At 38.7% G+C, this 27251-nt stretch overlaps 2 protein-coding genes, 1 long non-coding RNA gene and 3 other non-coding genes across 7 annotated transcripts; 1 reads left to right on the top strand and 5 right to left on the bottom strand.

Annotated features, from left to right (window-relative positions):
* The first annotated feature begins 357 nt into the window (after window positions 1-357).
* LOC143891916 (putative ripening-related protein 1) lies at window positions 358-1341 on the top strand. The gene is made up of 2 exons (XM_077396412.1): window positions 358-692; window positions 977-1341. Exons 1-2 carry the CDS (start codon window positions 358-360, stop codon window positions 1212-1214), a joined length of 573 nt encoding a protein of 190 aa, XP_077252527.1. The 3' UTR covers window positions 1215-1341.
* A 5883-nt stretch (window positions 1342-7224) lies between these two features.
* Window positions 7225-10383, bottom strand: LOC143873427 (uncharacterized). Of its 2 annotated transcripts, none has more exons than XR_013248147.1 (5): window positions 10226-10383; window positions 9025-9127; window positions 7679-7740; window positions 7525-7583; window positions 7225-7426 (listed from the first exon to the last, which is right to left on the bottom strand). It is a non-coding gene; the product is annotated as an uncharacterized LOC143873427 (long non-coding RNA). The 2 variants fall into 2 exon arrangements; XR_013248141.1 differs by having other exon boundaries at window positions 7225-7423.
* On the bottom strand, window positions 7820-7957 carry LOC143845950 (small nucleolar RNA snoR136). Its single transcript, XR_013234603.1, has one exon. It is a non-coding gene; the product is annotated as a small nucleolar RNA snoR136 (small nucleolar RNA).
* On the bottom strand, window positions 8059-8138 carry LOC143846255 (small nucleolar RNA SNORD25). Its single transcript, XR_013234719.1, has one exon. It is a non-coding gene; the product is annotated as a small nucleolar RNA SNORD25 (small nucleolar RNA).
* Window positions 8291-8370, bottom strand: LOC143846249 (small nucleolar RNA SNORD25). The gene has a single exon (XR_013234716.1). It is a non-coding gene; the product is annotated as a small nucleolar RNA SNORD25 (small nucleolar RNA).
* An 8128-nt stretch (window positions 10384-18511) lies between the features above and the next one.
* On the bottom strand, window positions 18512-26969 carry LOC143873411 (isocitrate dehydrogenase [NAD] catalytic subunit 5, mitochondrial-like). The gene is made up of 7 exons (XM_077376810.1): window positions 26698-26969; window positions 21149-21469; window positions 20664-20825; window positions 20491-20565; window positions 19399-19508; window positions 19215-19287; window positions 18512-18948 (listed from the first exon to the last, which is right to left on the bottom strand). The coding sequence occupies exons 1-7, from the start codon at window positions 26872-26874 to the stop codon at window positions 18757-18759; spliced, it is 1110 nt and encodes a 369-aa protein (XP_077232925.1). The 5' UTR covers window positions 26875-26969; the 3' UTR covers window positions 18512-18756.
* Between the last annotated feature and the right edge of the window lie 282 nt (window positions 26970-27251).

The following is a 27251-nucleotide window of genomic DNA, read 5'->3' as shown; positions in this document are numbered from 1 at the left end:
ATATATATATATTTTTTTTTTTATGGGTCTGACTAGCAATATTTTTCAGAGTTTTCTACTAGGATTTCGATGTCATCAGCGACAAGTGCAAAGCCCTTCCATTGGGTGTTAGTGAACGCAATTTTGTCGAGCCGGTTAATAGTTGTAGACGTCTCTTTTGGGGCCATCACTAGACAAATTAACATGCCCATAAGACTACAACTGTCTAAACGACAAAGAAACCTATAAAATAGATGTATGACGATCAAAACAACAGGATTAAATAATAGGATTATCAATGTATTGAAACTAAGCCTTAGCTTCTTTCTCTTCTAGGAAAAAGTTCTTATATAAACACCATCACCCATGTAGTAATCCATGCGAGGGAGAGAGATGAAGAAGGGCGTTTGTGCATCTCTTTTCCTCTTCTTTCTTCTCCTTGTTGAAGCCCAATCGCAGTCTTGCAAGCCGAGCGGCGTACTAAGGGGCAAGAAACCACCAAAGGGGAGATGCAACACAGAAAATGACTCTGATTGTTGTACACAGGGCAAACTTTATACTACTTACAAGTGTTCTCCCCCAACATCAACCCATACAAAGGCGCTGATGACCCTCAACAGCTTCGAAAAAGGCGGAGACGGTGGTGGCCCGTCGGAATGTGACAAGCAATACCATTCAGACGACACACCTGTGGTTGCACTCTCGAGCGGATGGTACTGTGAAACCAATTAACAATTACTCCAAAAGTTTAAGCTATTAGAGATGTTGTTATTTAATCATTTATAATTCAACACTCTCCCTCACGTGTGGCCCCTCTCTTTTTTTGGGTTGGTTGTACATGTGGATTTTTAATTTCAAGGAGTTTGTTGGCCCATGTTGGGTTTTGAACCCAAGACCTGCCCTTGGGTAATTGCTTTGATACCATGTGAAACAACCAATTACACCAAAAGCTTAAGTTGTTAGAGATGTTGTCATTTAATCATTTATACTTCAACAGGTACAACTGTAACAAACAAAAGAGGTGCCTTAACAACATCACCATTAGTGCTAATGGGAAGAGTGTGTTAGCCATGGTGGTGGATGAGTGTGACTCAAAGAAGGGGTGCGATGAAGACCACGATTACCAGCCACCATGCTCCAATAACATTGTCGATGCGTCCAAGGCCGTTTGGAAAGCCTTGGGTGTGCCCCGTAGTAAACGGGGTGGGTTGGACATCCTATGGTCCGATGCATAATCCCAAGATCCCTTGTGTGCAATATTCAATGACAAGGGAGTTGGTGCATTGGCGATTAAATGCATGCATGTGTGTTTTGTTTGTTTATTTTATTTATTTGTATGTTTGGTCAGCGAAGGGGCAAATATAGGTGATGCTTCCCTATTGTATTCTTGGTTGTAACTTGATAAGGAAAATATTTTCACTAATCTTAGGTGATTACAATTAATTCAAAATACTGCTGAGTCCTTGTTCATTTAAGGTTATGACAACTGCACTGTGAGTCCAAAATCAATTATTGGACTCAATCGATTATCATAATCTTAAACGAACAAGGCCTAATATAGAGCACATAGGGAATAATCAAGGAAAGATGAAGATAAACACGGAAATCTAAGTTGCCGAATCTAACCTTACTACATAATCTACCACCCAAACAATCTAACAGTAAGATCTTATGAGATCTCATTTATTCTAACATGCCCTTCAAATATATGTGAATGAAAATTCATATATAATAAAATGTCCCAGTAAAATATATAATAAGAAGAGATCGATTTGCTAGCGTCCATTGCAAAAGGCATTTCGCGGATGGCCTGTTGCATGTGAGAGCCAGCCACCTCGTGAATGAAGACAAAATCTGCTGAAAAGTGAGCCTCTGTGGCTGCTCTCACATGCAACAGACCATCCGCAAAATGCCTTTTGTGGGCCCTTCGAAATGTTTGATGATGCATACTGTTTGAAGGTTGACGATAAATGTTCGTTAATGAGACTAATGTAATAATTTCATCAGTGTAAGGTCCTTTAAAAAAATGAAGTATCAAAATTAATTCCATCAGTTTGGATACTTTTGTGAGACAACACCTTTAATTATATACCCGTGCTAAATAATTTTCCTAGAATCATACCATGAATTATGCGTAAATTTTAACATGATAATTGACTATATCCTGATATAATTGATATAAATATAAGGGAAATGATAAATGCACCCCTTTTCATTACTTGGGACAACTGCAAAGGGGCTGATATCATTTGAAGGAATGAAGTGACCTGATTATATCATCAAGAATGATGTAATGGAAGAGTGCAATTAAAGAGAGAGAGGTTAACCAGACGGGTTTACCTTTGCCTTCTATATCATCAAGAATGATGTAATAATGTAAAAGTTCGATTAAAGAGAAAAGGTTAGACAAAGATCTAAAGACAACCTTCAAGACCCTTATACCCATGGAGTAAGGGGTAAGGAAGGTGAAAGACTTTTGGCAAACAAGCCTTTGTAGAAGCATGTATAAAACAATTGGTAAGGCCTTAGCTAGGAGTCTCAAGAAGGTGATGGGGATGCTCCTTTTTCGTGGGGCCTTTGCTGAAGGTCTGCAATCCTTATACAGATTGTTTGATTGCCAACGAATGTCTTGACTCGTGGAAGGAGGGCACCCAAGGAGTGGTGTCTATAGTGGATATGGAGAAAGCATACGACAATATGGAGTAGGATTTTGAGGATTACTTGTGGTTTAGAATGGGGATTAGGTAACAAACGGAGGTCTTGTGTCTCAGACCTGATTTTCTCCATTTGAACGGATGCCCAAAAGCTTTCTTTGAGAGCTCTAGGGGCCTCATATAGGGAGACCCCCTCTCTCCCTTCCTTTTCACTTCGAACGGAGAAGGTCTAAATAAGGTGGTAGTCATCGCATGAGAGAACAACCTTTTTGGTTGAAGGTGAATGGTAATGGATCCATAACACATTTGTTATTCACAAATGATGCATTTGTTTTCTATTTCTATCGTGTTCTACCAAAGGAGGTCAGAAACCTGAAAATGTGCCAATGTGGTTTCAGATGATCTTATGGTGACATTGGTGAGGGATTAAAATTCTCAATGGATGGGTGCGATGTGGAAAAAGACGTCATGGGGTAGTTTTTTTTTTTTTTTGAAAATTAACAGTGAATTTTATTAAAATAATAAAAGAGACAAGGTGTCCCAGTACATCAGTAAAAGGGGGAAAAACTGATATAGGCCTATTCATGGGGTAGTTGGTAAGTGTATTTGGATGTGGGACAGTCTCTCCCCATCTCATATCTTGGTCTACCCCTCCAGTTTGGAATCCCAACCATAAGTTATAATCTCCAATTCTTCACGCTGGTTTTTTTTTTGGATGACATAGGGTATCCCCACCCCATTTTAGGGCGGGCTCCCTATGGATGCACGCAGCTCCCTATGTATCCGCGCAATCACCCGTAAACCATATGCTGACTAATGGTTTCTTCTTATTTAAATTTACCAACTCTGAGGCCGGCATTCAAATTCTTGAATCCTCAACGCACAGTTAAGGAGGAAGAATGCTAGTCCTACAAAAATGGTCCTATGATTCCTCTCTCGAGCGCCTAAAACTCACCTCCATCCCAGTATGGGTCAGGTTTCTAAGCCTCCATCTTAAATTTTGGATGAAATAGTGGCTAAGCAAACTTGCCCTATACATGGATTCCTCAACAGCTGATGCCATTAGGCTGAGCTACGAGAGAGTCTGCATCGAGATCCAAATCCAAACACCGATGGGAACTCTTATTCAATCAGTGGAATATGATTGGAAACCTTCAGCATACTGTACGAGGATTTTAGCCATCCCACCGAAAGATGCAAGCTCAAGGTTTCCGCCATGGAAAGTAAAGACAAGGCGGCATGGAGACCGATTAAAAAGAGCCATCCCATCAAATTCATGGGATCCTTAGGCTAACCTTGCTGAGCAGATACCCTCAAGTGACTGTAGGAGCCAGAAAATCACTCTAGAGGTCTGGATTCGAGCAACAGTTCCTCTAACCAACAATTTCAATATTCTCGAAAACTCATATGGTGATGAAGACGATCAAACCACAGAAGAGAGCAGCAGCTCAGAGGATGAAAGCATAATAAATGGAATATCTGCAAAATCAAGAGAACATCTACAATATGGAAGATACAGAGAATAAAGAAAGCGCAGAAAAACAAGTCAAATTATACTTGTAACAATGAAGACAATTTATCTAACGAAGCAGATTCTGACACAAAGGAAAGGCAAGAAACATATTCCGACACAGATCCTGTTGAAGATGAGTAGGGAGGAGACAAAGAGCCTAGGTAAGAAGCTTGAAAGAAGAAAGTATTATTGGTGGATGAACATCATCTAGTCTGAGTTGATCCTTGTTGAGCAAGAGGACAGTGAAGGAGAGGGCCCAGAACTGGCGGAATCAAATATATCATGATTCATGACAAAGGTTCCAAAGAAGAATTGCATGAAACACTCCCAAAGATCCCAACATGCTCCCATGAAACTAGCAGATTATGTAACTCGAGTATTGAGCTGTTTGAAGTCTTAGGTTTAATGTTTTGTTTTGTCTATCCCGAGATTTTGGATCTCCCTCTCTCGTGTGTTTCCAAGTTAGGAATGTTAACTTGTACCTATGACCGATTTGATATCACCCCTCAATTAGAATTAGCAAAAGTAATGTCCCCTTGCATAATATGTATTCCAAACATTCATGATCTGAATGTGAATGAGTCGAATTACTTATCCCTAGGTCTATTAGTGAACTATCTCTCCAGAGATTGTGAAAGATGTTCCACTAGAAATATTCTTGTTATTGCTTCGCCACATATTCCCCAAAAAGTGGATCCATGAATGTAACATATTTCTCTTATCTAACAAACCGAAAGGGTTCCCCGGCTTATCCATCAAAACAAAAACCTACCCAATCCATCCTATTTTGGTAAATCAGGTTGGATTAGGGTTGAGAGATTTAAAGGCAAGTTGGTTAGACTTGATCCTCTTGACTAACTGGAAAGCATCTCTATAGAGTTATCTCAGCATTTTCAAAAATAGAGCACAGGGAGGACTCCCCTCAACGTCCCCCCCATCTTGGCACATGTAGTTGTTTTCCTTGGGCACTGTTTATTTTGGATTTTGAGAATCGATTGCAAGTCCCAAACAGATTATTGGACTCAAAATTTCCAATAATCGGGTTGAAACACAATTGGTTGGCAAATTTCAAAATAAACAGGGCCTTTCCAAACAACAATCCATCATTTACATTAAAATATTGTATTATTTCTTCTTTGTGCTTATCACCAAGGCTCTATTTGGTTGCACAAAAGCCTGGCTTTTGCAGGGGTTTTACTTGGATTTTGGTTGCCATAGAAGGGAATACATGTTGCTCAATGTTGTTAAACCACTAATTAATGCTATCAGGAAATATTTCTAGAAATCTTCATCTCTTTTTGTCATCCTTTATCCTTCAAAGGTGATTTATCTTTCATCTTTTCTGAATCTGTGTTCATAAATTTGTTTTTGACAAGAGAGGCACCTTTCCCTACCGAGGATCAGGCTTCCCCAAGGGCCTGTTTGTATGGCAGGAATTTTCTATTTTTCCATTGATTAAAAGTGAAAAATGAAACTTCAAACTACTGCAGTTGCAAGTTTTATATCTCCGGGGACCTTCAATTTCATAGTTCCCTCTGAATCATACAAATTTAAAAAAGGGAGAAATACACTTAGACCCCCCGTGGTTTCTGACACATTCAACTTAACCCCTATGGAGCTGATTTTTTGGGCACACCCTATCTATGTCATGGCCCATCAAATGAAAGCTTTGGATCATCCAAACAATGTGGGCCCGCTGTGTTTTTGGTAGTGGGCCCAAACACCATACCTGAATCCAAACACTACCAAAAACACAGTGGGCCCACATTGTTTGGATGATCCAAAGCATTCATTTGATGGCCCTGACATAGATATGGTGTGCCCAAAAAATCAGCTCCATATGATCATCCTAACCCTTCAATCTGTGGACGAACTGTCAACTGAGGGGTCTACCTTACATAAATTGAAACCACAGGAGATCTACTTGTAACTTTTTAAACATTAGGGGTGCGTTTGGATACCAAGAATCAAGAATGGGTATGGAAATCAAATTCCATTCTTATTCCATTTCCCAATGTAAAGGGAATTTGGATTCCAATTCTTGTAATTGGTTACCATTATAATGAAGAATCGTTATTAAAGAAGCATTTTCAGAAAAAATAGCATGTTTAGGGTCTCACTTAGCATTTGCCATAGAGAGAGAGAGAGAGATTTTCTCCCTTAAATCATGGAGAGAGAGAGAGAGAGATTTTCTCCATTAAATCATGGAGATTTTTCCTCCCTAATTTTGTCAACCAAATCGAGTTATTTTGTGTTGGGAATGAGAATACCACCTACCTAGGGCGGTATCAAAATCCACCCATTATTCCACCTAAAATTCCGGCCAGGCATTCCCTTTGCACCAAGTAAAATCACCCAAACGCAAGAATTGTAGGGATAGAATCAAACACCGATTCCTTAATTCCGATTCCATCAATCCAAACGCACCCCAAGAGTCAAGTTGAATGTGTCAGAAACCACAGGGGGTCTAAGTGTAATTTTTCCCTAAATAAAAAATCATAGAAAGAAATTTTCAAAAGAAATATTTATCATGAAATCCAAAGACGGCATGGAAAACTTTTTCCAAGGAAATTTTTTGTTTGCATGATTTATAGGATAATGATAAATTATATATTAAAGGACAGTAAATAAAAATAGATAAAACTACATCTGTAGTGCTTCTGGTTACTTTTTGGGAAACATAGAGATACACCGCGCCCTAACTTCCCACCATCCATGAAGTAGAACCCCCTACCTTTTACCCTATAGTTCAACATTTATCAAAGACACCTCTTGACAACATTATTGAAAACTATAAAAATAAACTGATCTAACACCAGATTATTTTCCTTGTTTCTACGATGCAACTGATACGCTCTGCATTTGTGTATTAGGGTCAAAACAAAGCCACCCAAAATAAAGAAACTTGGCGCACAAATGCCACCCCAGTTGTAGAGATGAGTTGGTAAAACTTTCCTTCAGCTTAGTTTCCACAGGGCATAGATAGATACTGAGAAAAGTAGGCACCTAGGACCTTAAGATCTAGCCAACAATGAAGCAGAAATCAACTCTAGGTTCTCTCACATATGGATATGTATCTGCAATCAAGACCGATTAACTAGTAGAGCATTGATATTTTAAATTGTTGCTAGTAAAAAGATACACAACTGCAACTCGTCTACACAAGGGTTGATCTATATACAGAAAAGAGAAGATGTATTATTTATTACATATAATCACCATTGACACAATCCCAGATCTTTTGCTTTTGTTGGGCCTTTCATCGACTTCTGTCTGACTGCTGTGAAGCCAATTGAATACAACAATATAATCAATCAGAACAATAGGACAGCAACCAGATTATAATCAAGATGAACTATTTAGTTGCATGCAAATTACCTCAAAATTCTTGGATAAATCCTTAATTTGCTCTGCTAATTCATTTCTTTTCTGTGTAGCTGCATAAACACCAGTAATCTTGACTATGAGTTTTAGACAGCAATTACCCAAAAAGATAGAGCGGTTACAATAGCAAAAGAATACTAGTACTAACCCTTGGTTGAAATATCTTCAATTCTTTTAGATGTCCTCACTGCAAACCTCTGAAAAGCAGGACTGAAAACACACAAATTCTGCTATTCAAATCTTACAACAAAACCAAATAAAATTTCCCAGTACAATAAATCAATTTTAAAGATGTAGTTCCCCGACGTCCAAATGCAGCATAAATTGAAACATTGGATAGCGAGGGGAACATTTATCTAGCTTCACTCAAGTATAGCCGCTGGAGTTGGAACCACTCAAGCAGCCAAAGAATAAACAATGGAAGCACAATATTCATCAAAATCACTGAAAAGTGACACCCAAAACCCCAATTAAAGAATGAAGGAAACAGACAGGAGGGCGGCAGAACTCCTACTGAAAGTACAATAAAATGCCTCAGCCCCTTAGATGTTCATTATTTGCGATCATATTCGCATTCGGTACAGGTCTATGGAGTCATCATGGGCATATTACAAAATGAAATAAGTATGCATGCATGCAAAGACAGGATTTTCTAAAGAAGTTACAATGTAACCCAAGTGAAAAGTATTAAAATGAAAGAAAAATGACTTGGAATGTATCATTCAAAAAATATGACTTGGGATGAAAGTAGCATCAGTATGACAATTCAGTCCCTTAGATGTTCTTTGATGCGATCACATTCGCAAATCACTACAGGTCTGTAAAATCATCATTGTTGTAAGATAATTCCAAAACATCTCAAAGCCCATTAACAACATTCCAAGTAGAAATAAAACTAGCCACAAAAGATCAATATATAGCTGTAAATTGAATAATTCAAAAATGCATGTCAGCAAGCTACATGATGTAGCCTACACCCTCAACAAAGCAAACAATAAACACTTCCGGGCAGAAATGTAACTGGATCATTGCACATTTCCCCTTTTTTAACTGTTCATTTACAGGAATACAATAAAAATTAAAAATCAAATGCAACTTGTGGAACATGAAAAACTGAATAATAGACCTTCGAATACATCGGATTCAAACAATGTATGTATGTCATATGTGTGGTAATTGAAGGTACAATAGAGAGACTCTCAATCAAAAAAACAAAATAATCATGTACTCAACCTCCCATCTCCACAGGGCCATAAAACTACCACAGAGGAGAGAAGTAGAGGGGAAATGTTGAGAGATAACAAGAATATACTATCGCTTCAAGGGAACGAGTCGATCGGGAATTAGTAAATCCCGTCAACCAGATTAAGAAGCCTCAAACCACTATCATAATCGTTCCAAGACAACATAAAAAATAAACACAGAAAGGCACATAAAAAACCAGAAGAAACAAATACGAATATATAGAAAATCTGCAGAGAGGGCCGAAAGTACCTGTTTGCAAGACCATTGACGACCACTTCATTTACAACGTAATAAATAATCCTATTCAGGAAGCCCCCTCCTCCCGCCATAACCTTTTAGTTTTTTCAAGAGACTGAGAGGTCCAAACATAAATTAAATCAGTGAGTGATAAAATATAAAATTCAACCGCAAAAATTTGCCATTTAAATGTGCTACTGCATATCAAATCCACAGATTAGGTGTACCATTTGAAGGTGTTACCAAATATCAAATCCAAATTCAACCTCAAAAGTTACCAGTTCAATGTATTAAAAAAATCCACAGATTAGATGTGTACTATCCCATGAATTAATAAATATAGTGGATCCATTAAAGCAGCCAAACTGATTCGCAGAACGGAGATCAACAAAAAGGAAAAAGAAAAAAAAAATCGATCTAAAAATCCTAGGGTTACACAAGGGAAAGAAATGAGACCAGGTGATTCAAGAAAAAATAATCGATCGACTTCAAATCATTTAGGATGGAGAAAGAATAGATTTTCAAGAGAAAGAGATGACTAGCCAAACCCTAACCCTAGCTCATGATGGAAAATCAAAAATCGAAAATCGAAAGACACCCTCTTAATAACTCATGATGGAAAGAAAAGCATAAACCCAAACCCTAACTCCTCTGGAGAAAAATAACTAACCCAAATACCCTAGATCTTACACAAATTGCAAAAAATCAAAACTCTAGCTCATGACGGAAAATAGAAACACACCCTCTTACTAACTCATGATGGAAAGAAAAAGCATAAACCCAAACCCTAACCCTAACTCCACCGGAGAAAAATAACTAAGCCAAATACCCTAGATCTTACACAAATTGCAAAAAATCAAAACCCTAGCTCATGACAGAACATCGAGAATTGAAAGACACCCTCTTCATAACTCATGATGTAAACCAGAGCATAAACCCTAAACCTAACCCTAGCTCCACCGGAGAAAAATAACTAAGCCAAATACCCTATATCTTACACAAATTGCAAAAAATCAAAACCCTAACTCATGACGGAAAATCAAAAATCGAAAGACACCCTCTTCATAACTCCTGATGTAAATCAAAGCATAAACCCAAACCCTAACCCTAGCTCCACCGCATAAAGTTAACTAAGCCAAATACCCTAGATCTTACACAAATTGCAAAAAATCAAAACAAGGGATAAGAAGAAATAGAAAGAAAGAATCAGTACCTGGCCTTTGGTTTTTCTCAGATCACACAACGAGATAGAAATGATCAAAGAGAAGAAAAAGAGAGTAAAGCCTTCAAACCCTAAAATAAGGCTCTAGCCGCAAGTAAGAAGAAAATGAGAAAGCTCTTCAGTGGATTTATAGATACTCTCAATTTATGGGAACGGTCAAGATTTAGGGTTTTGTGTCTTTTGTGGTGAGAGATCCGACGGTTGGAATTGCATTGGACGGATTAGATCTGTTGCAAATTGTAATTTAATGATTAAAAAAAGATGGCGTCTGATATTTGCACTACTATGTTTTGATAATGAGACAAACTCACCTTGTCCTTTTCTTCTTAATTTTCTGCTTAGAGCTTTTTGGGAATTGTAATAGCTTTTGAGGCTAAATAATTAAAGCCAAGGGGAGGGTTTGTCTCATTATTAAAGCATAGTAGTGGGAATATAAGTAGGCAAAACCCTTTAGATTTGCTAGGAATTTTGCGGCTGGCTTTTGCAAGAGAAAACAGCCACCTCAGGTAAACTAAATGAATAAGACGAAATCCGGTGAAAAGTGTGCCTTTGTAGCTGTTCTCTCATGCAAAAGAAGTCAGCAGTGAAATGCCTTTCCACAGGATTCCCAAGCAAATCGCTAGTTAATAAAGAAACATTTTCAAAAAATAATAATAATGGAAAAAAAAACAAAATTACAAAACCACGAAAAATTCTCTCCCACTCCACAAAGAAGAATCCCCACCAATGGCGGGTCAGGAAAGAGGACAAACCCACCAGAAACAAAGGACATAACACTAAAGTTAAACCACCAGAAGTTGAGGAAGAGCCAGAGAATGAGGAAGTAGAGTCGTAGGATGATAGATGTCCCGAAACATTAGGAGCATCAACTTCACCTAAGCTATCCATCATTCCCATCGGAATCATTCATGAAGGGTAGCAGGAAATTAATCTCAATGAACTTGATTTCTGTTTCTTCACCATCGGTTTGCTCATAGGTCTCTAGTATCTTTGGATCATTTGAATCATTTGTTTTCCCTATCTAGTATGTCTCAAGGATAGGGATGACGGTTTTCATTCTTAAATGTATCATCTTTCTTTTCATTTAACAAAACAGTAGCAGTCCCCGCCAAACCCCAGCTTACCTACCAAAAAAACAAATTGTAGAATGGATAGCTCACAAATAGAAATTGAATGAAATTTCATTGAAAAAAAAAAGAAATTGGTTGAAATTGTTTCTCTCGGAATAAGGGATAGCAAACAGTCAGGGAAATGAATGAGCTTGTTTGACACATGGCATGTAGAAATTGGTTCTCCAAGCTAGCCGTATCACAATATATAGTTATATTCTAAGTGAGGGTGATGCCTCACTTTCTCATTGCTTTTGATTGAAAGATTAAACTTGTCTTTTGCCCTACTTTTTTTTAGTAGGTAAGCTGGGTTTTGGTGGGGATTCCTACCAGTTTATTAGATAAAGAGAAAGATGTTACATTCATGGAAACAAGACACTATCCCTAACTCGGAACGCATGAGAGAGGAAGATCTAAAAACTCGGATAGACAAAAATAGAACACAAAACCTAAGAGTTCAAATTGCTCGATACTCTTGAGTTGCGTAATCGGCTAGCTTGATGGGAGCATGTTGGAATCTTTGGAAGCGTCATAGGCAATTATTCTTTGGGACCTGCCATGGTTCACCTTCATAGTCGTTCTGGTTTATCAATAATGCATCATCTAAAGCTTCACCCCCTTAGTTTCCCCTTCAAAACCTGCTTGGGAGGGTGACTCACTCCTCCTTTCTTTTGCCCTCCTATCTTCTCTCAAATTATCAATTTTTTAAACAAGAAGTTTATTGCGAATATAAAGATTACACAACTGTTTGCATCTAGCAACTCCTCTAAAATCCTTTGGGAAGCTAGTCCAGTTTTAAGTGATTGAGTTACTGAATGTGTCACAAGCATAATTTGTTAAGGTGTATGCAACAAGGTTACCTTTACTGTATGTGGGGGTTGACAAATTCCATATAAGCTAAATAATATTTTTCTTGTTTATTTTAATATATAATGAATATGTCATAGGAATCCATCTTTTCCTTTAGGAGCCGTTTGGATATGAATATTTTAAAATCTTGGATTTCCTCAAAATCCTGGATGGGAGACGAGAGAAGGAGAATGCCCGTTGTTTTCTAATTTCTCGCCCCTCTTCTCGTCAAGCAAGAGATTAGGAGATCGTTCCGTGTTTTCAAATTTTAGAAATATCAGGCTGGAGGAGAGATTTCTAAAACTTGGATTTCTTACTTAAATCCCAGGATAAAGGATTGTAAAATCCAGAATTTTACGCCGCTTTCAAACAAAAACCTGGAATCTAAAATCCCGTTTCTAACAGCCCCTTAATGATATTTACAAGGACAAGGCTGTCAGATTCAATCAATCGTCTTTTAATACGAAGGATCGCATTATAGAGAAGGCCATCTATCACTCCTCTTTTGATAAATAGTTGTAAACCCATTAAAGGGAGTTTTGATTTTATTATATAGTTGGGAGTGTTAGGATAAATCCTGGCCTTAGGTAGCCTGGGCAAAGATCAACGTCCAGGATCACGCACCCAGGGAGCTAATAACTAATGCTCGATAAACTTATAATTTCTTTTATCTAATTGCTCACACTGGACACCCTTCCTATGCAAACAGTGCATACTATCTTATTTCTAACATTTGGGTTCTATTTGTTTCGAATTTTGAGAACTGATTGTGAGTCCAAGATTGATTATTAGATTCAAAATTATACGTAAATCCGTTCCCAAAATCCAAAACAAACTAAGGCCTTAATATATAAAACAATCCAGTGACAACATACAAGGGAGTTCCTTCTCAGGAAACGTTCTTCAAAGAATCAAAGTACATGTATGGTCTTTTACATGCTCTATGTAGGTGCATATTGTACATAGGAACATAGCAAAGATAGGACGATGATGCTATGTTGTGGTGTATCATCCTCAAATCACTAAGTTATGACTTCTGGGCTCATGAGAAAAGGGCCTAACAGCCACCTGTCTGTTTAGTATTTTCAATGCTAATTTATCAATGACAAAAGTTCCTTATTGTCAAGTAGTTAGGATCATCCATTTGGTGAGGAACAGTTCAATCCCCTAAGACATCATGGTGGCCCACGAGATTAACAGTCCAGATTACCTGCCCACATTCAATGAAAAATGTTAGGAATTAACAACGCAGCAGAATAACGATGCACAGATAAACGAAAGATTCACACACAGAACACACAGATTTACGTGGTTCACCCAACCAGTTTGGTGTAGACTACGTCTACGGCAGAGCGACAGGCCAATGGTTTCACTATTTTGAAGAAAAGATTACAAACCCTCACGCCTCTCCGTAGCGTCTCCTGATATTACATCCCTTTTATATGGCGTTCAGAAACGCATTACAATAAAGAAAAACCCTAATTCATGAAAGTACAAAACTACCCCCAGTATAAAAATACCTTAAAAAATTCAGGTCGGGGGCGGTAGCCCCCCCCCCCCCCCCCCCCCAACCTCCCGTCTCGCTCCCAATCAGGGTCAAGTGTACAGTACTTTTCAAATTAAACTGAGATCAGGCTTCACCAATAACAATCTCCCACTTGAAGACTGATATCTGCACTTCCACTGAATAGCTTCGCTCCTCATGACGTATCGCTCTCGCACCCATCAATCATACATGAAGATCAATCAAAGTTGAGCAAAGGCTCAACTTTTTCCTATCAATCACCTTTGTCAACATATCTGCAAGATTTTTGCTGTCATCAATCTTGCCAAGCTTCAGTTGTCCATCCTCCAAAACTGACCGAATGAAGTGATACATCAACTGAATATGCTTAGTCCTCGAATGAAATGTTGAGTTCCTTGCTAGATGAATAGCACTTTGACTGTCGTTCCACAGTATGCTGTTCTCTTGCTTTCTACCCAACTCTTCCATAAATCTTTGAAGCCAAATCATCTATTTACTAGCCTCAGTAATAGCAACATATTCTGCTTCTGTTGATGAGAGAGCAACCACCTTCTATAAATTTGAAATACAGCTAACTGTTGTTCCACCTACAGTGAAAACATATCCGTGGTGCTTCTTCCTATGCCTCTATCACCTGAATGATCTAAGTCAACATATCCTTACACATCTGTGTCAGCTCCCCCAAAACATAAGCAATAATTGGATGTACCTCTGAGATATCTGAGTATCCACTGAACTGTCTTCCAATGCTCTTTTCCTGGGTTCTGCATATACCTGCTGGCAACTCCCACTGCATGTACGATGTCCGGTCTCGTGCTTACCATTACATACATCAAACTTCCAACTGGTGAAGAATATGGCACTTTTGTCATGTACTCTTTTTCTTCCCTTGTTGACGGACACTGATTCTTTGAAAGTTTAAAGTGACCTGCCAATGGAGTAGCTACTGGCTTCGCCTTATCCATGTTGAACCTCTTCAATACTTTCTCGACATAAGCTTCTTGAGATAACCACAGTTTCTTCTGCTTTCTGTCTCTCCTTATCTGTATGCCAAGAATTTGCTCCGCCTCACCCAAATCTTTCATATCAAAAACTTTGGGCAGATTCTTCTTGAGTTCATTAATTCTTTGCTTATTTAATCCTGCAACAACCATATCATCTACATACAATGCAAGAATTATGAAATCTCAATTTTCAAATCTTTGAAAATAAACACAGTGATCAGACTGACATCTAGTAAAATTTGAAACCTGCAAAAACTTGTCAAAGTTCAAATACCACTGCCTTGGAGCTCGTTTGAGGCCATAGAGGCCATACAAACTTTTATTTAATTTCCAAACCAGATTCTCATTTCCCTTGTCTTCAAACCCTTCAGGTTTATGCATGTAGATCTCTTCTTCCAAATCACCATGGAGAAAAGCAGTTTTAACATTTAACTACTCAAGATGTAAATTTTCTACAGCCACGATACTCAACAAAATACGAATTGAAGTCATTTTAACAACAGGAGAAAATATTTCTTTGAAGTCAATATCTTTCTTTTGTGCAAACCCTTTTACCACAAGCCTTGCTTTGTACCTCTTCATTCCCCTGATTTCATCTTTCACCCTGTATACTCATTTGTTGTACAATGCTTTCTTTCCGGCTGGCAGCTTCACCAAATCCCAAGTTTTATTTTGTTTCAATGAGGCCATCTCCTCATTCATGGCTTGCTCCCACTTTATTCTGGAATCATCTTGCATTGCTTCCTGAAAACATTTTGGCTCACCCGAATCGGTATACAAAACATAATTTAAAGCAGGAGAATACCTTTCAGGAGGTTTAATCTGTCTTGAAGATCTTCTAAGAACAGAAGTTTCTGGTTCCTGCACTTGAAGATTATCACCATAACTGCTTGCAGACTCAACATCTGAATTTCCAAAATCAGCATCTAAGCTTTCTGAAATTTCTTGCACACTAGGTCTGACCCCACTTGCAATCTCATCGAGTTCTAAAAACTCTGATTCATCTTTTTTACTTTCCTGTTGTCTATCTTTGTACATGCAATTTTCATTGAATATAACATCTCTACTCCTGATGATTTTGTTATGTTCATAATCTCATAAACGATAACCAAAAGCATCACCACCATATCCAACAAATGCACATTTAATAGACTTAGGATCAAGTTTCTTTCTATTTTCATTATCAACATGAGCATAAGCAATGCAACCAAAAGTTCTCAAAAAAGGAGTAATTTACCTGGTTTCCTGTCCAAACCTCCTCTGGAATCCCTCCATCTAATGCGTTAGATGGACTCTGATTTATCAGAAAAACAGCAGTGTCAACTGCTGCTGCCCAAAACTGTTGAGGTAACCCCAAATGAATCCTCATGCTCATCGCACGCTCCAGGATGGTTCTTTTCATTCTCTCTGCAACCCCATTCTGTTGTGGTGTCCTTGGAACTGCTTCCAATCTTCTGATTCCATTGAGTGAACAGAAGCTTTTAAAGCTTCCATCATCATACTCTTTGCCATTGTCCGTCTTAAGACATTTGACTTTGTTTCCGGTTTCAGTTTCTACAAGAGCTTTCCAGTTCTTGAAAACATCAAACACATCACATTTATTTTTAATTGCAAAAACCCATGTTTTTCTACTTGCACCATCTATAAACGAAACAAAGTAAGATTTTCCACCGAAAGAATTTACCTGAGCTGGTCCCCAAACATCTGAATGTACCAGTTCTAACCTTTTGTTTTCTTCTTGTTCCCTCCTTTCAGAAAGCTAACTCTCTTCTGCTTTCCATACACACAATCTTCACAGAACTCAAAATCAACCCCCTTCAAACCAGGTAACAGATTTCTTGAGTGTAGATTCTTCATGTTAGTCGCACTCAAATGCCCAAGCCTGTGATGCCAAAGTGTAGTATTCCCATCTGTAGAAGCTACTGAAATAGTATAATCATTAGTGCCAGTAAACATGTACAAAGTACCAAGTAGATTACCCTTGGCCACTACCAGAGACCCTTTTGTAATCTTCCATTGACCATTACAGAAACCAACAAAATACCCATCACTGTCCAATTTGCTTGTTGAGATAAGATTCTTCTTTTAGTCGGGAACAGGCATGCCCCTTCCAACTTCAAGTGGCCACCATTAGACAATTTTAACAAAATTGTACCTATTCTTATAATCTTACATTCTTGTCCGTTTCCCACAGTTAAATATCCATAATTACCATGAACATAATCATGAAAATAATGCTTATGAGAAGTACAATGAAAAGAAGCAGCAGAATCTATAAACCAAACTTCAGATTTAACATCTACTGATGCAGATAAACACAAATCATCGTATACCTCATCATTCGTAGACACCATGTTTGCTTCGTCATCACTATTCCGCTGACCTTTTTCACCTTTGTTCTTCTCGTTCCAGCAATCTTTCCTCATGTGTCCAGTCTTGCCGCAATTCCAACATTTTCCTTTGATTTTTCCTTCAGTTTTCCCTTTTCCACTTGACTTTGATCTGCCTCTGGATTGTGACTTTCTGCCCTTCGAAGTACTTCCTCTATGTTGTTGTCTGCCCCTTGTTTCAACTGACAAAACAGTGCCAGATGAGACCTCTAAACTTTTTCTACGCATCTCATCACTCAGTATACAACTGACAACATCGTTGAATACTAACTTTCCTGTGATTGTATTACTTACAGCCATAATCAAGTTATTCCAACTTTCTAGCAAAGAATACAAGAACAACAGAGCCACAACTTCATCATCAAAAGTCAAATCAACAGATTGTAATTGACCAATAATCATATTAAACTCATTTAAATGATCGGCTACGGAAATGCTATCAGACATCGTCATATTAAATAACTTTTTCATGAGGAGAGACGCAGAGGGTTTTTCGTATAACTTAGCTGGGGTTTTCATGACTCCAGCGGTTGTGGTTTTTTTGGAGATATTGAAGGTCACCTGCGACGTGAGAGAGAACCTCACCGTAGCCAACGCCTTTCTGTCCAAAATCTTCCAATCTCCAACTTTCATCGCTTCCGGCTTCTTGTCCAACAGAAGATATAGATCTTTCTGATAAAGGCAGTCCTCAATCTGCATCTTCCACCATTGAAAGTTCTGCCTGTTAAATTTCTCCACTTTCGATTTTCCATCTTCTGCCATCGCTCCCACTCAAGCGAAAAATCCTGTCAGATTCGCTTTTCAACCTCGACTTTGATACCAGTTGTTAGGAATTAACAACGCAACAGAATAACGATGCAAAGATAAACGAAAGATTCACACACAAATTTACGTGGTTCACCCAACCATTTTGGTATGGGCTACGTCCACGGCAGAGCGACAAGCCAACGATTCCACTATTCTGAAGAAAAGATTACAAACCCTCACGCCTCTCCGTAGCGTCTCCTGATATCACATCTCTTTTATATGGCGTTCAGAAACGCGTTACAATAAAGAAAAATCCTAATTCATGAAAGTAAAAAACTACCCCCAGTATAAAAATACCTTAAAAAATTTAGGTCGGGGGCGGTAGCCCCCAAACCCCTGCCTTCCGCAGTCAGGGTAAAGTGTACAGTACTTTCCTGAGATCAGGCTTCACCAATAACAAAATATATGATGGGCCAAGACTAGAAAAACTAAGACTAGTCCAGCTAATATTCTTCAGGATTTCTTGTATCAACCAATGTGTCAAACCAGTGTTAATTTCAGTTACTGATTTCCATCAAATGATGAATGAATCACCTTGCCCCTTCAACTAAACCCAGAAGGAACATGCGAACTCTCACATCTCTACAGAGCAATTTACAAATAAAACCAAACACAGCTTTAATTTAAAGAGAAGAATTAACATCCACAAAACTGTAGTTTATCACATTCTACAAAAATAAGACAATGTGCAAAAATTTGAGAGCGCAGCTCTTGTTTCTTATAGCTTGCCAAGTTGGCTACAATGCTAGAAAGAAATGCACATATGGTGGCGACAAGGACAACTTTATTAAGAATCGAGGTACAACATTACCACTATGACCAAATTAATTTAAACCTCTCAAAGGTGATCGCAAACTGCGTTCGTAAAATCAGTTGTCGATGAAGAACCGCCAAGGTCAACTGTTCTATACTTCCCTTCAGCGATGGTTTTTAGAATTGCATTGTGGATCTGATCTGCCTTGTCGTGGAGCTCCAAATGCCTCAACATTGTTACCGCACTCAACATTAGAGCGGTTGGATTTGCGAGATTCTAGAAAAATTAGGCAAAGGAATAAAAATAATTAACCAGAGAATCGAAATGGGCTACACTGAGAATAGTGCATTTGTGCATAAATGTACTCATTGAGTAAACATGTAATGACCCTGTGCGCATGAGCATATGTAGTTAATAGATTACATTAGTATAAACCAAGTTTCTAACATGCGGGACCGAGAGGCCTAAAGAAACGGATGGTGGATGAAATGCTGGCCCGTATGTTATAAATTAGAAGACAAAACATAATAAGAATGGATCACCTTGCCCGCAATATCAGGAGCTGAACCATGAACGGCCTCAGCCAGAGCAATGCCACCCTCGCCAATATTACAGCTGGATAAAAAGGGTAATATGATGAAACATAATATTACATATATTTACACACACACGCACGTGTGCGTGTGTGTGTGTGTTAAAAAAGATTCTGAAGCAAAAGATTGATACCTAGGTGTTAATCCCAAACCCCCAATCAAACCAGCACAGAGGTCGCTGATAATGTCTCCATAGAGGTTAGGCATCACCAGTACATCAAAGAGAGTGGGATTTTTTACGAGCTGTTCAGGGAAAGCCACAAAGTGAATATTGACAGTTCCAAATCCTGAATGTTTACTTCAGAACATACTGCATCTCTAATTAGAAGACTGCAATGAAACTCTACTCACAAGAAGAAATTTTCGGTTGTTTGTAGAATTTATAAAAACTCCCTGGGAACTAGTTTTTTCTTTTTAATTCATTTTTATCAGGAGCATGACCTCCAATGGTTAACATACTATCATTAAGGCCTACTTAATAAAAACGTTAGTTGTCAATTCCATTCCAGAGGCCGTTTGGTTTTTCTGTCGGATTGGAACAGTCCAGCATTCCACCCATTGCAGTGTTCCATTCCGGAAAAGATGCTCCCAGTTGTCGAATAGTGTGTTAGAAGAAACTTTGAAAGCAAGTGCAAATAAAATGACCGTAAAAGGTCGTCTCCAACCTCGGTTTAGAATTTTGGGAAATAAAAGAAACCCCTGATGCGACCAAAAGATGGTTTTTTTTTTTTTTTAGATTTTAACCTTCCCACTCTATTGGGAAGGGTGTAACATCTTAAAGGCCCCCCACATCCCTTGAAAAACCTGCCAAAATTGGCCAAAACATAAAGAAAAACAAAAGCCTGCGACTGTAAGTTCCACCACATTTTTGGACAGTTCCCAGTGGAATTTTCGAAAATTCCAACCAAAATGTTCCATGAAAATCTGTTCTGGATTCCAGTCCAGAATGGAATTTTTCAGAACTTGCACCCGAAACGAAATGGAATTGACACCTAAGATGAAAAAACATTAGTGTCAATCATTGACTTGCCCTAGTCTACTCAGTTTTTTACGATGGATTAATCAATAAAGAACTAATACAACTCACCCAAGTCAATGAAAAACTTGCCAGGTCCACCATTTACTCAACCAAACCAAGTTTTTCCTCAGGCCAGTTCTTGATCAAGTACAAGTTTTAAACATTGATGTAAATTATCCAACACTAAAAAATAGTGTTCAAACATACCATCATACAGCAATTATCAATGATGACTTCCTCATATTGTATCTCAGGATACTTCTCTGCAACCTCACGGCAGCACTACAGACAAAGACAATGTCAACTTATTATATCAAAGCTGAAAGAAAAATAGCATTATCAGTTCATAAGCTGGCATCTAAGCTCTTATCTAAGCATACCTTGAGAAAAAGACCGTCAGTTTTCCTCATTATATTGGCCTTGTGAATCGCAGACACCCTTTGCCGACCATGAGCCTTAGCATAGTGAAAAGCATACTCTGCCACCCTTAAGCTCGCTTGGCGGGTAATAATCTTGAGACTTTCAACAACACCTCTAACCACCTAATAAAACACACGAAACTCCTTTAACAATGGGGTATTTAACAGAGGAGAAATAATAGAACGAAGGGCGACCTTGCAAAAAAAATCAGCTTCAAGGGCTCCCCTATTGGTTAATTTCTGCAAAGTGTGGCGCCGAAAAAGTGGATGACTGGATGGCGCCTAAAAAAGTGGAAACCGTGTTGACTTTGCAGAAATCAACCAATAAGGGCGCCCTTGAAGCTGATTTTTGCAAGGGCACCCTTCATTCTATCATTCCTCATAACAGAGAATACACAATTAATTCAGAAAAAAGGAGAAAGATGAACAGGTAGTAGATCACTCACTTGGTGTTCAAGGCCACTATACTCCCCTTCTGTGTTCTCACGAATTGTTACAAGATTGACATCATCATATCTAGTTTTGTAGCCAGGGAGGCTGTAGCAAGGTCTGACGTTGGCATACAAGCCGAGTTCCTTTCTAAGGGTCAGGTTCAAAGACCTATGCCCCTTTCCAATAGGTGTAGCCATAGGCCCTTTCAAGCCCACACCATTTCTTCGCACAGATTCCAGGCTTTCCCATGTGAGAAAGCTCTGAGTCCTGGGGTCTACTTTGTCCCCTACAAAATGTTCTTCCCATTCAATTGGCACTTCAGCTGCATTGAATACCTGCATTGACACAGAAATGGGTTGAAGTCTTGAGGGTGCATTGGACAGCTAGAATTAATTCAAATTGATGAAAATATCATACAAATACAAGAAAATTGAAAAACAAAATAGTTGACCCAACTAAAGATGGAGTGATGAAGGAACCCTAGCACCGGCCATCCTAAGAAAGAATAGAATCTCCCATCAACAAAAGGGCAGGAACATGATGCTGACAAAGGTTGTATCATTTTTTTTTTTTTAATGGCGATAAAAGGCTACAAAGGCTATGTGTCAAGATAACTATACATCCTTACTGCCATAAGGGCATGTCTGATAGTGACACTCAGATTATGTGCAATTGGACTTCTTTGGGTTTTTATACGCAGAATAGGAACACACAGATTCCAACTTGGCATGCATATCGTTGAGGTAGTCTGGGAGACAGTGATTAGGTCTAGCCTAGGGTTTCCAAATCCTAAGGCATTCAACCAAACCGAGGGGTTTGTGGAAGATTCTGCTTAATGTAACAATAGTTGGTCCAAACAACCCAAGCAAAGATGCAACAAATGTGCAGGGAGGAGAGCCTGACCTACTGCTAGTCACACTCTCATTGGGGGCCCTAGGCAGCTCCCATGTTTTTGTGGCTGAATAGATATCCGTTTGGAACCTAATAAGGGGCTAGGAGGCCACAGCATCCCAAACCCCACTATAAAAAGGAATTAGGAAACATTATGTAAGTTGAACAAATCAAATAGGCAGTTGTTTGACCAATGCTTCGGTAAACTATCCTTGGAGGACAATTTTTTTCTTGAATTTTATTGATGCAACCAAAGTCAATGACTACTTGTCAAGGCACTGGAGGTTGGAGAGGAGAGTGTAGGCACTAGGCAGGCATTGGATGTAACTGTAGTACCTATGCGCCAGTCAGACATTTAGGGCACGTTTGGCTACCATGATTTTTTTCATAATAAATCGGTGTTTCCAAGTGGAGATGAGAGTTAAGTGGCTAAAAATCAGGAAACAAAAAACTCTACACTAAATAGGATCGACTTTTTCCTGATTTTTAGCCACTTCTCAGGGTCATCTCAATCGTGCCCTCTCAAATCTCTCTCGCTCAAATCCCTCTCCCTCTCCCACTGCCCTACGCCTCTCTCACCACTTGGACACACTGATTTATAAAAGGGCGGCCCAGTGCACAAGGCTCCCACCATTGCGGGGTCTGGGTTGGACACTTCGAAAAAAAATCCGATTTATGATGAAAAAAAATTCCTGGCTGCCAGACATGGCCTTATTCATGGACAATAGATGTTGCTTTTGGACCCCACTATAGCCAGTTGGTTTGACCTAACATTGGAAGACATCGGGAAGGTGATGCCACAAAGGCTGTGTCGGCTAAGGAAAAGCAGTGACAAGCTTCACTAATAAGCACATTCCTTTACGCAAAATGATGAGAAAGTGTACGAAGGGAAAGGAACTGGTAAAGTCCAAGACTACGGACTTCTTGACATACTGCTGTGCACTCCAAAGCTTATACAACCATAACAATGCTATGAGTAGTGTTCAAATTTCAGACCTAGAATACATCACCTGTAATGCAGTCAAGTAGGGGAGGAATAAAATTCAACAGTAAAATATGCAGGAAAAAAGAAGGAAAACGAAGTGATGAGCAGTGCCTGAACTGGACTGTTCGTGCAGCAACACTAGCATAACTAAAGTAATTAACAGCCGCAGCTAAAAGCAGACTGAAATTTCATTCAATAATAATGCTGAAATTCTTCCTCTAATTATTATTTTTTTAATAATTACATTGTTACATGATTGTTAATTTGATATTTGTATGCTCTGATGACCTGGATATTTGTATTCTTTCTTTTTTGTTTGTGTGTGTGTGTGTGTGTGTGTGTGTGTGTGTGTGTGTGTGAGAGAGAGAGAGAGAGAGAGAGAGAGAGAGAGAGAGAGAGAGGAAATGGTTTGTGAGCAGCTGCTATAACTTAGACTCAAAATCAGACATATTTCCAAGCAAGATTCAACTTGTAAACACAGAAAGCAAATGTAAACATCAAACTACAACTCAAATACTCTAAACTGGAGTCACATCCTACTTAGAAACAAAGATAACTCCAAACTTAACCCTAACAATCCTTTTTCCTAAAGATAGTTCTTAGTGTAAGCTAACTTTCCATAGTTTAGTCCACAATACACATTGTACAAGAGAAGCACCAAAGAGTTTAAAAGCCCAGCGCTTTCGAACTTTCTAACACCCTACTTGATGATGAAGTGAAAGACGTGCAAGATTACATGAACACGAACAGAAAAGGCCAGGTGCTTTCGAACTTTCTAACACCCTACTCAATGATGAAGTGAAAGATGTGCAAGAAAACATGAATACGAACAATAAAGTAATGGAGATGACAAGTTTCACCATCATTTGCGATGGTTGCACCAGCTCAAAAGATTGTTAACAATCTTCTTAGTGTACCAGTACAGAAGCATTGAGTTCCACAAGCTTGTGGATGCATCTGACGAAATTACAGATACATAGTACATGTTTTATCTCATGAATAAAATTGAGTATGAAGTCAGTGAGGCAAATGCAATTCAAGATGTGAAACCCATCCTTCTTTTACCTTCATGTGTCAAGAACTATATTGATGTGAGGCTAGAAGATATTGGGGCCGTAAATTCAATGCAAACATATAAATGAGAATTGAACATACAGCTTATTAATAACCATGTTTACTTAGCACACTGCGCACATGGTGAAGAGGTAAGTGAGTCATACTGTACTACTAAGGCAAGGGATTGCATGTTTCCCGGCTAACTTTGTGGCTTCAAAGAGACTTTCCCAAGAGAAGTGTGCAATGAGGAAACTGTTCATCTCTAAAGTGTTGGCATCCTCCAATTATGGAAGTCTATAAATGGCATAGCGAAAACGAGGAGAATTAGTGTATTTGGATGAGTACTTCAGAAACGCAGCTCAAAATTTTATAAAGTTTCCTACATCAAGGTTCACATGATGTATCCCTACTTTGAAACTTGGTGATTAGGCCACCAATGTTTTCAGGGGTCCTCCGGGCAAAAGTTGCAAGGTGATGTGACTTAATGTAGCAACAACAACTCCAGAATCATCAAAGCCCTTCTTTCTATGTTGACTTAATGTAGTACTGTTGGGATAGGCTGAGCTAATAGCACAACTACAGAGTAGCTATTTTGGGATACACCAAGTAGCTAATTGAGAGGGAGCTGGAAGTATTTAAATCCATGGAATAGTAAGTTCACGAGCTCTACCAAGTAGCTAATCGTTAGTCATTGACATAAATATGATTGACGGAAGGATTTCCTTGCTTGCAAAGGCACAGGCACACCAACACATAAACAGAGTTCTCACAAGAATATCTTCAAACAGTGGGCATGCCATCCCAATTCACATAGCAATCAAGAGTAAAACCGAGAGGCATGAGTTTCAGATTTCTTGAAAGCTTATAACTCCAATAAATTACAATTAACTCGTATAAGGCTAAGAGTGTGAGCTTCTAGCTTCCCAATTCAAGCATTAAACAACCCAAGGCCCCAACCCCTCTAGTTCCGAACAGTATGGGCGATTGATTCAACCAGAACATGATTCCCATTTAATTTTTACTTCAGTAGCTGTTCTTCCTAAAGCCAAATCTGCTATGAGGAGATGATCCCCAATAATCACGCAATTTCAGCACTCACATGAACAGTCTATGACGCAAGCATTCATTTACTACATCAACTTCAAAGGATATTGCAAAGTTAACAGCAGAATTCAAAAGATATCTGAGAATTGGGTTGATCAAATGAGATTTTACATTCAATAAAATAAAAGGATAGAATCGAGACTAGGCAGTTTCTTTCCAGTTGAGAGGTCAATTAGATCTTACCGATCTCATCAAGAACATGCAAAAAATCTACTTGCAACATGGAAGATAAGAGTCCAAGATGCACAAATTTCACTTGGAAATTCGCTCCTAAAATACTCCAAAGAGAGCACAATCTGCTGGAATTCTCTCAAAGAAGAAAGCCTAGTTCTCCAATTCTCCAATTCAATGTTAAGTAGAAGTCCCCTAAAATGAAAAGAAACCCCTATTTAAACTAGCCCTAGCTAACATAAAGGACAAGAATGCCCCTCATATGGGTTATTATGTACACCACAATACAAACTCCTTCAAACAAAAATGAAAGAAAACTCCATCCACCCTAGGCTAATTGAAACCCATATTCTTTGGACGGGACCCGCTCTACGTCACTACCTCAATGGCTGGGTTAAAATAAACATCTTAGCACCAATGAGTTGCTTATCGAACTCTTAACTTGCTTAAGGACTGGTTGTAATACTTATAAATTTGAAGATTAATCCATTGAGCTCCAAAAAGTTGTAGGTTTGCACCACAAGGGTTGCAAAAAAGAATAAAAAAACATCAAGTACTTTCTATGAGTATTAAACTGCCTATGAGAACTAAGCAATAACTAACCGAATCTTGAACCAAAATATTAACTCCCTTCCACTTCACAAATTTCATCATGGTCAAACACCTCTTTCATTTTATTTTCTTTTTTGGGCATGTCAGGAGAGAGGAGATTAATTGCTGTTACTAATCTTAGGGCTTTGGAATACTTTCATATGAATTATTATTGAGTTCACTCTCTTCTACAGATTATGTTGAGAACCAAAATACATATCTTTATGCAAATTTTGAGCAAACATTCATGCTTTCAATAAAATCAAATAACACTCCATATTTTCCCAAGAAAAACCAAACCCTAATCAAAATTCTCTATCATCAACCTCACATTCATCATTTAGATTCCTTTCCGAGCCATATATTATTCGTTCGAATAGGGCCCCGTCTGGATGCCGAGAAGATTTTGATTTGGATTTCTCACATTTACAGCCCTTTTTGTGTTGTGATTTGGATCCGGATCAAATCCTTTGATTTCCAAATCAGCCACTGACAGTGAAAGAAATCAGATTTCCAAATATGCTGTGGAAAAAAGTAATTGGAAATTAACTGGAAGTTTCCTTCCCTCCACTAGGAAGTACCTCCTTCCCTCTCTCTCTCTCTCTCTCGACATGAGCTGGTGGATCTATTCATTTTGTATTTAAAACTCAATTCCAAATCCAAATACAAAATACGAGGTATCCAAAGGGACTCTTACTGATATCATGAGATGAGAGTTGAAGAATTTGAAGAAATAGAGAGATGATAGAGATTGAAGAAACTGACCTGCTTTACGGATTCTGCGATTTCAGGGCCGATTCCGTCACCGGGGAAGAGCGTAGCTGTGATCGGATTACTGGGAGAAGCAGCCACAGTAGAGAGAGATCGATTAGGGATTGAAATCGAAGATAAGTGGTCAATCGAACGGGTTCGAAGGATGCGTCTCAGCATTTGAGACGCCATGAGAGAGAGAGAGAGACGAAGATGTGCGTTTTCTTTCTTTTCGTTAAATTTCTAGTCCGCGACTTTTTCTTGATGCGGAACTTTCGTGGTCTATGCAGCGGCGGGGCCAGATTTATCAACTTTCATGGGCCACTCAATTCTGTAAAAAGAGGAATCGATGAATTTTGTGAATCCTTCGCATCAAAGTTACATGAACACAATTTTAAATTTCAACATAAGAAATACCCGAAATGTCCCCTTTAGTATTATGAAATATTTATTAAAAATTTGAGTCCATGCCCATGTTGGCATGGATTAGACACCCAACCCATACGGGTCCGGGTCGTACGGCCGGGTAAAAAATGACCCCGAATTTTATTGGTGAATCCGTCCCCACC

The sequence above is a fragment of the Tasmannia lanceolata genome, unplaced genomic scaffold (genome assembly GCF_043159265.1).
Source record: "Tasmannia lanceolata isolate RefF3 unplaced genomic scaffold, GAP_Taslan_0.1 ptg000002l, whole genome shotgun sequence".
Classification (NCBI taxonomy): Eukaryota; Viridiplantae; Streptophyta; class Magnoliopsida; order Canellales; family Winteraceae; genus Tasmannia; species Tasmannia lanceolata.
Note: the sequence above shows the minus strand (reverse complement) of the source record. Positions and strands in the feature narration are given on the sequence as shown.

Excerpts from the sequence above, each read along its gene's own strand:
- LOC143891916 (XM_077396412.1), top strand. The coding sequence starts at position 358 with ATGCGAGGGAGAGAGATGAAGAAGGGCGTTTGTGCATCTCTTTTCCTC. Across the intron at positions 693-976 it reads GTTGCACTCTCGAGCGGATG|GTACAACTGTAACAAACAAA; the intron begins GTACTGTGAAAC and ends ATACTTCAACAG.
- LOC143873411 (XM_077376810.1), bottom strand. The coding sequence starts at position 26,874 with ATGGCGTCTCAAATGCTGAGACGCATCCTTCGAACCCGTTCGATTGAC. Across the intron at positions 20,826-21,148 it reads ATAGTGGCCTTGAACACCAA|GTGGTTAGAGGTGTTGTTGA; the intron begins GTGAGTGATCTA and ends GTGTTTTATTAG. Across the intron at positions 18,949-19,214 it reads CTCCTGATATTGCGGGCAAG|AATCTCGCAAATCCAACCGC; the intron begins GTGATCCATTCT and ends TAATTTTTCTAG.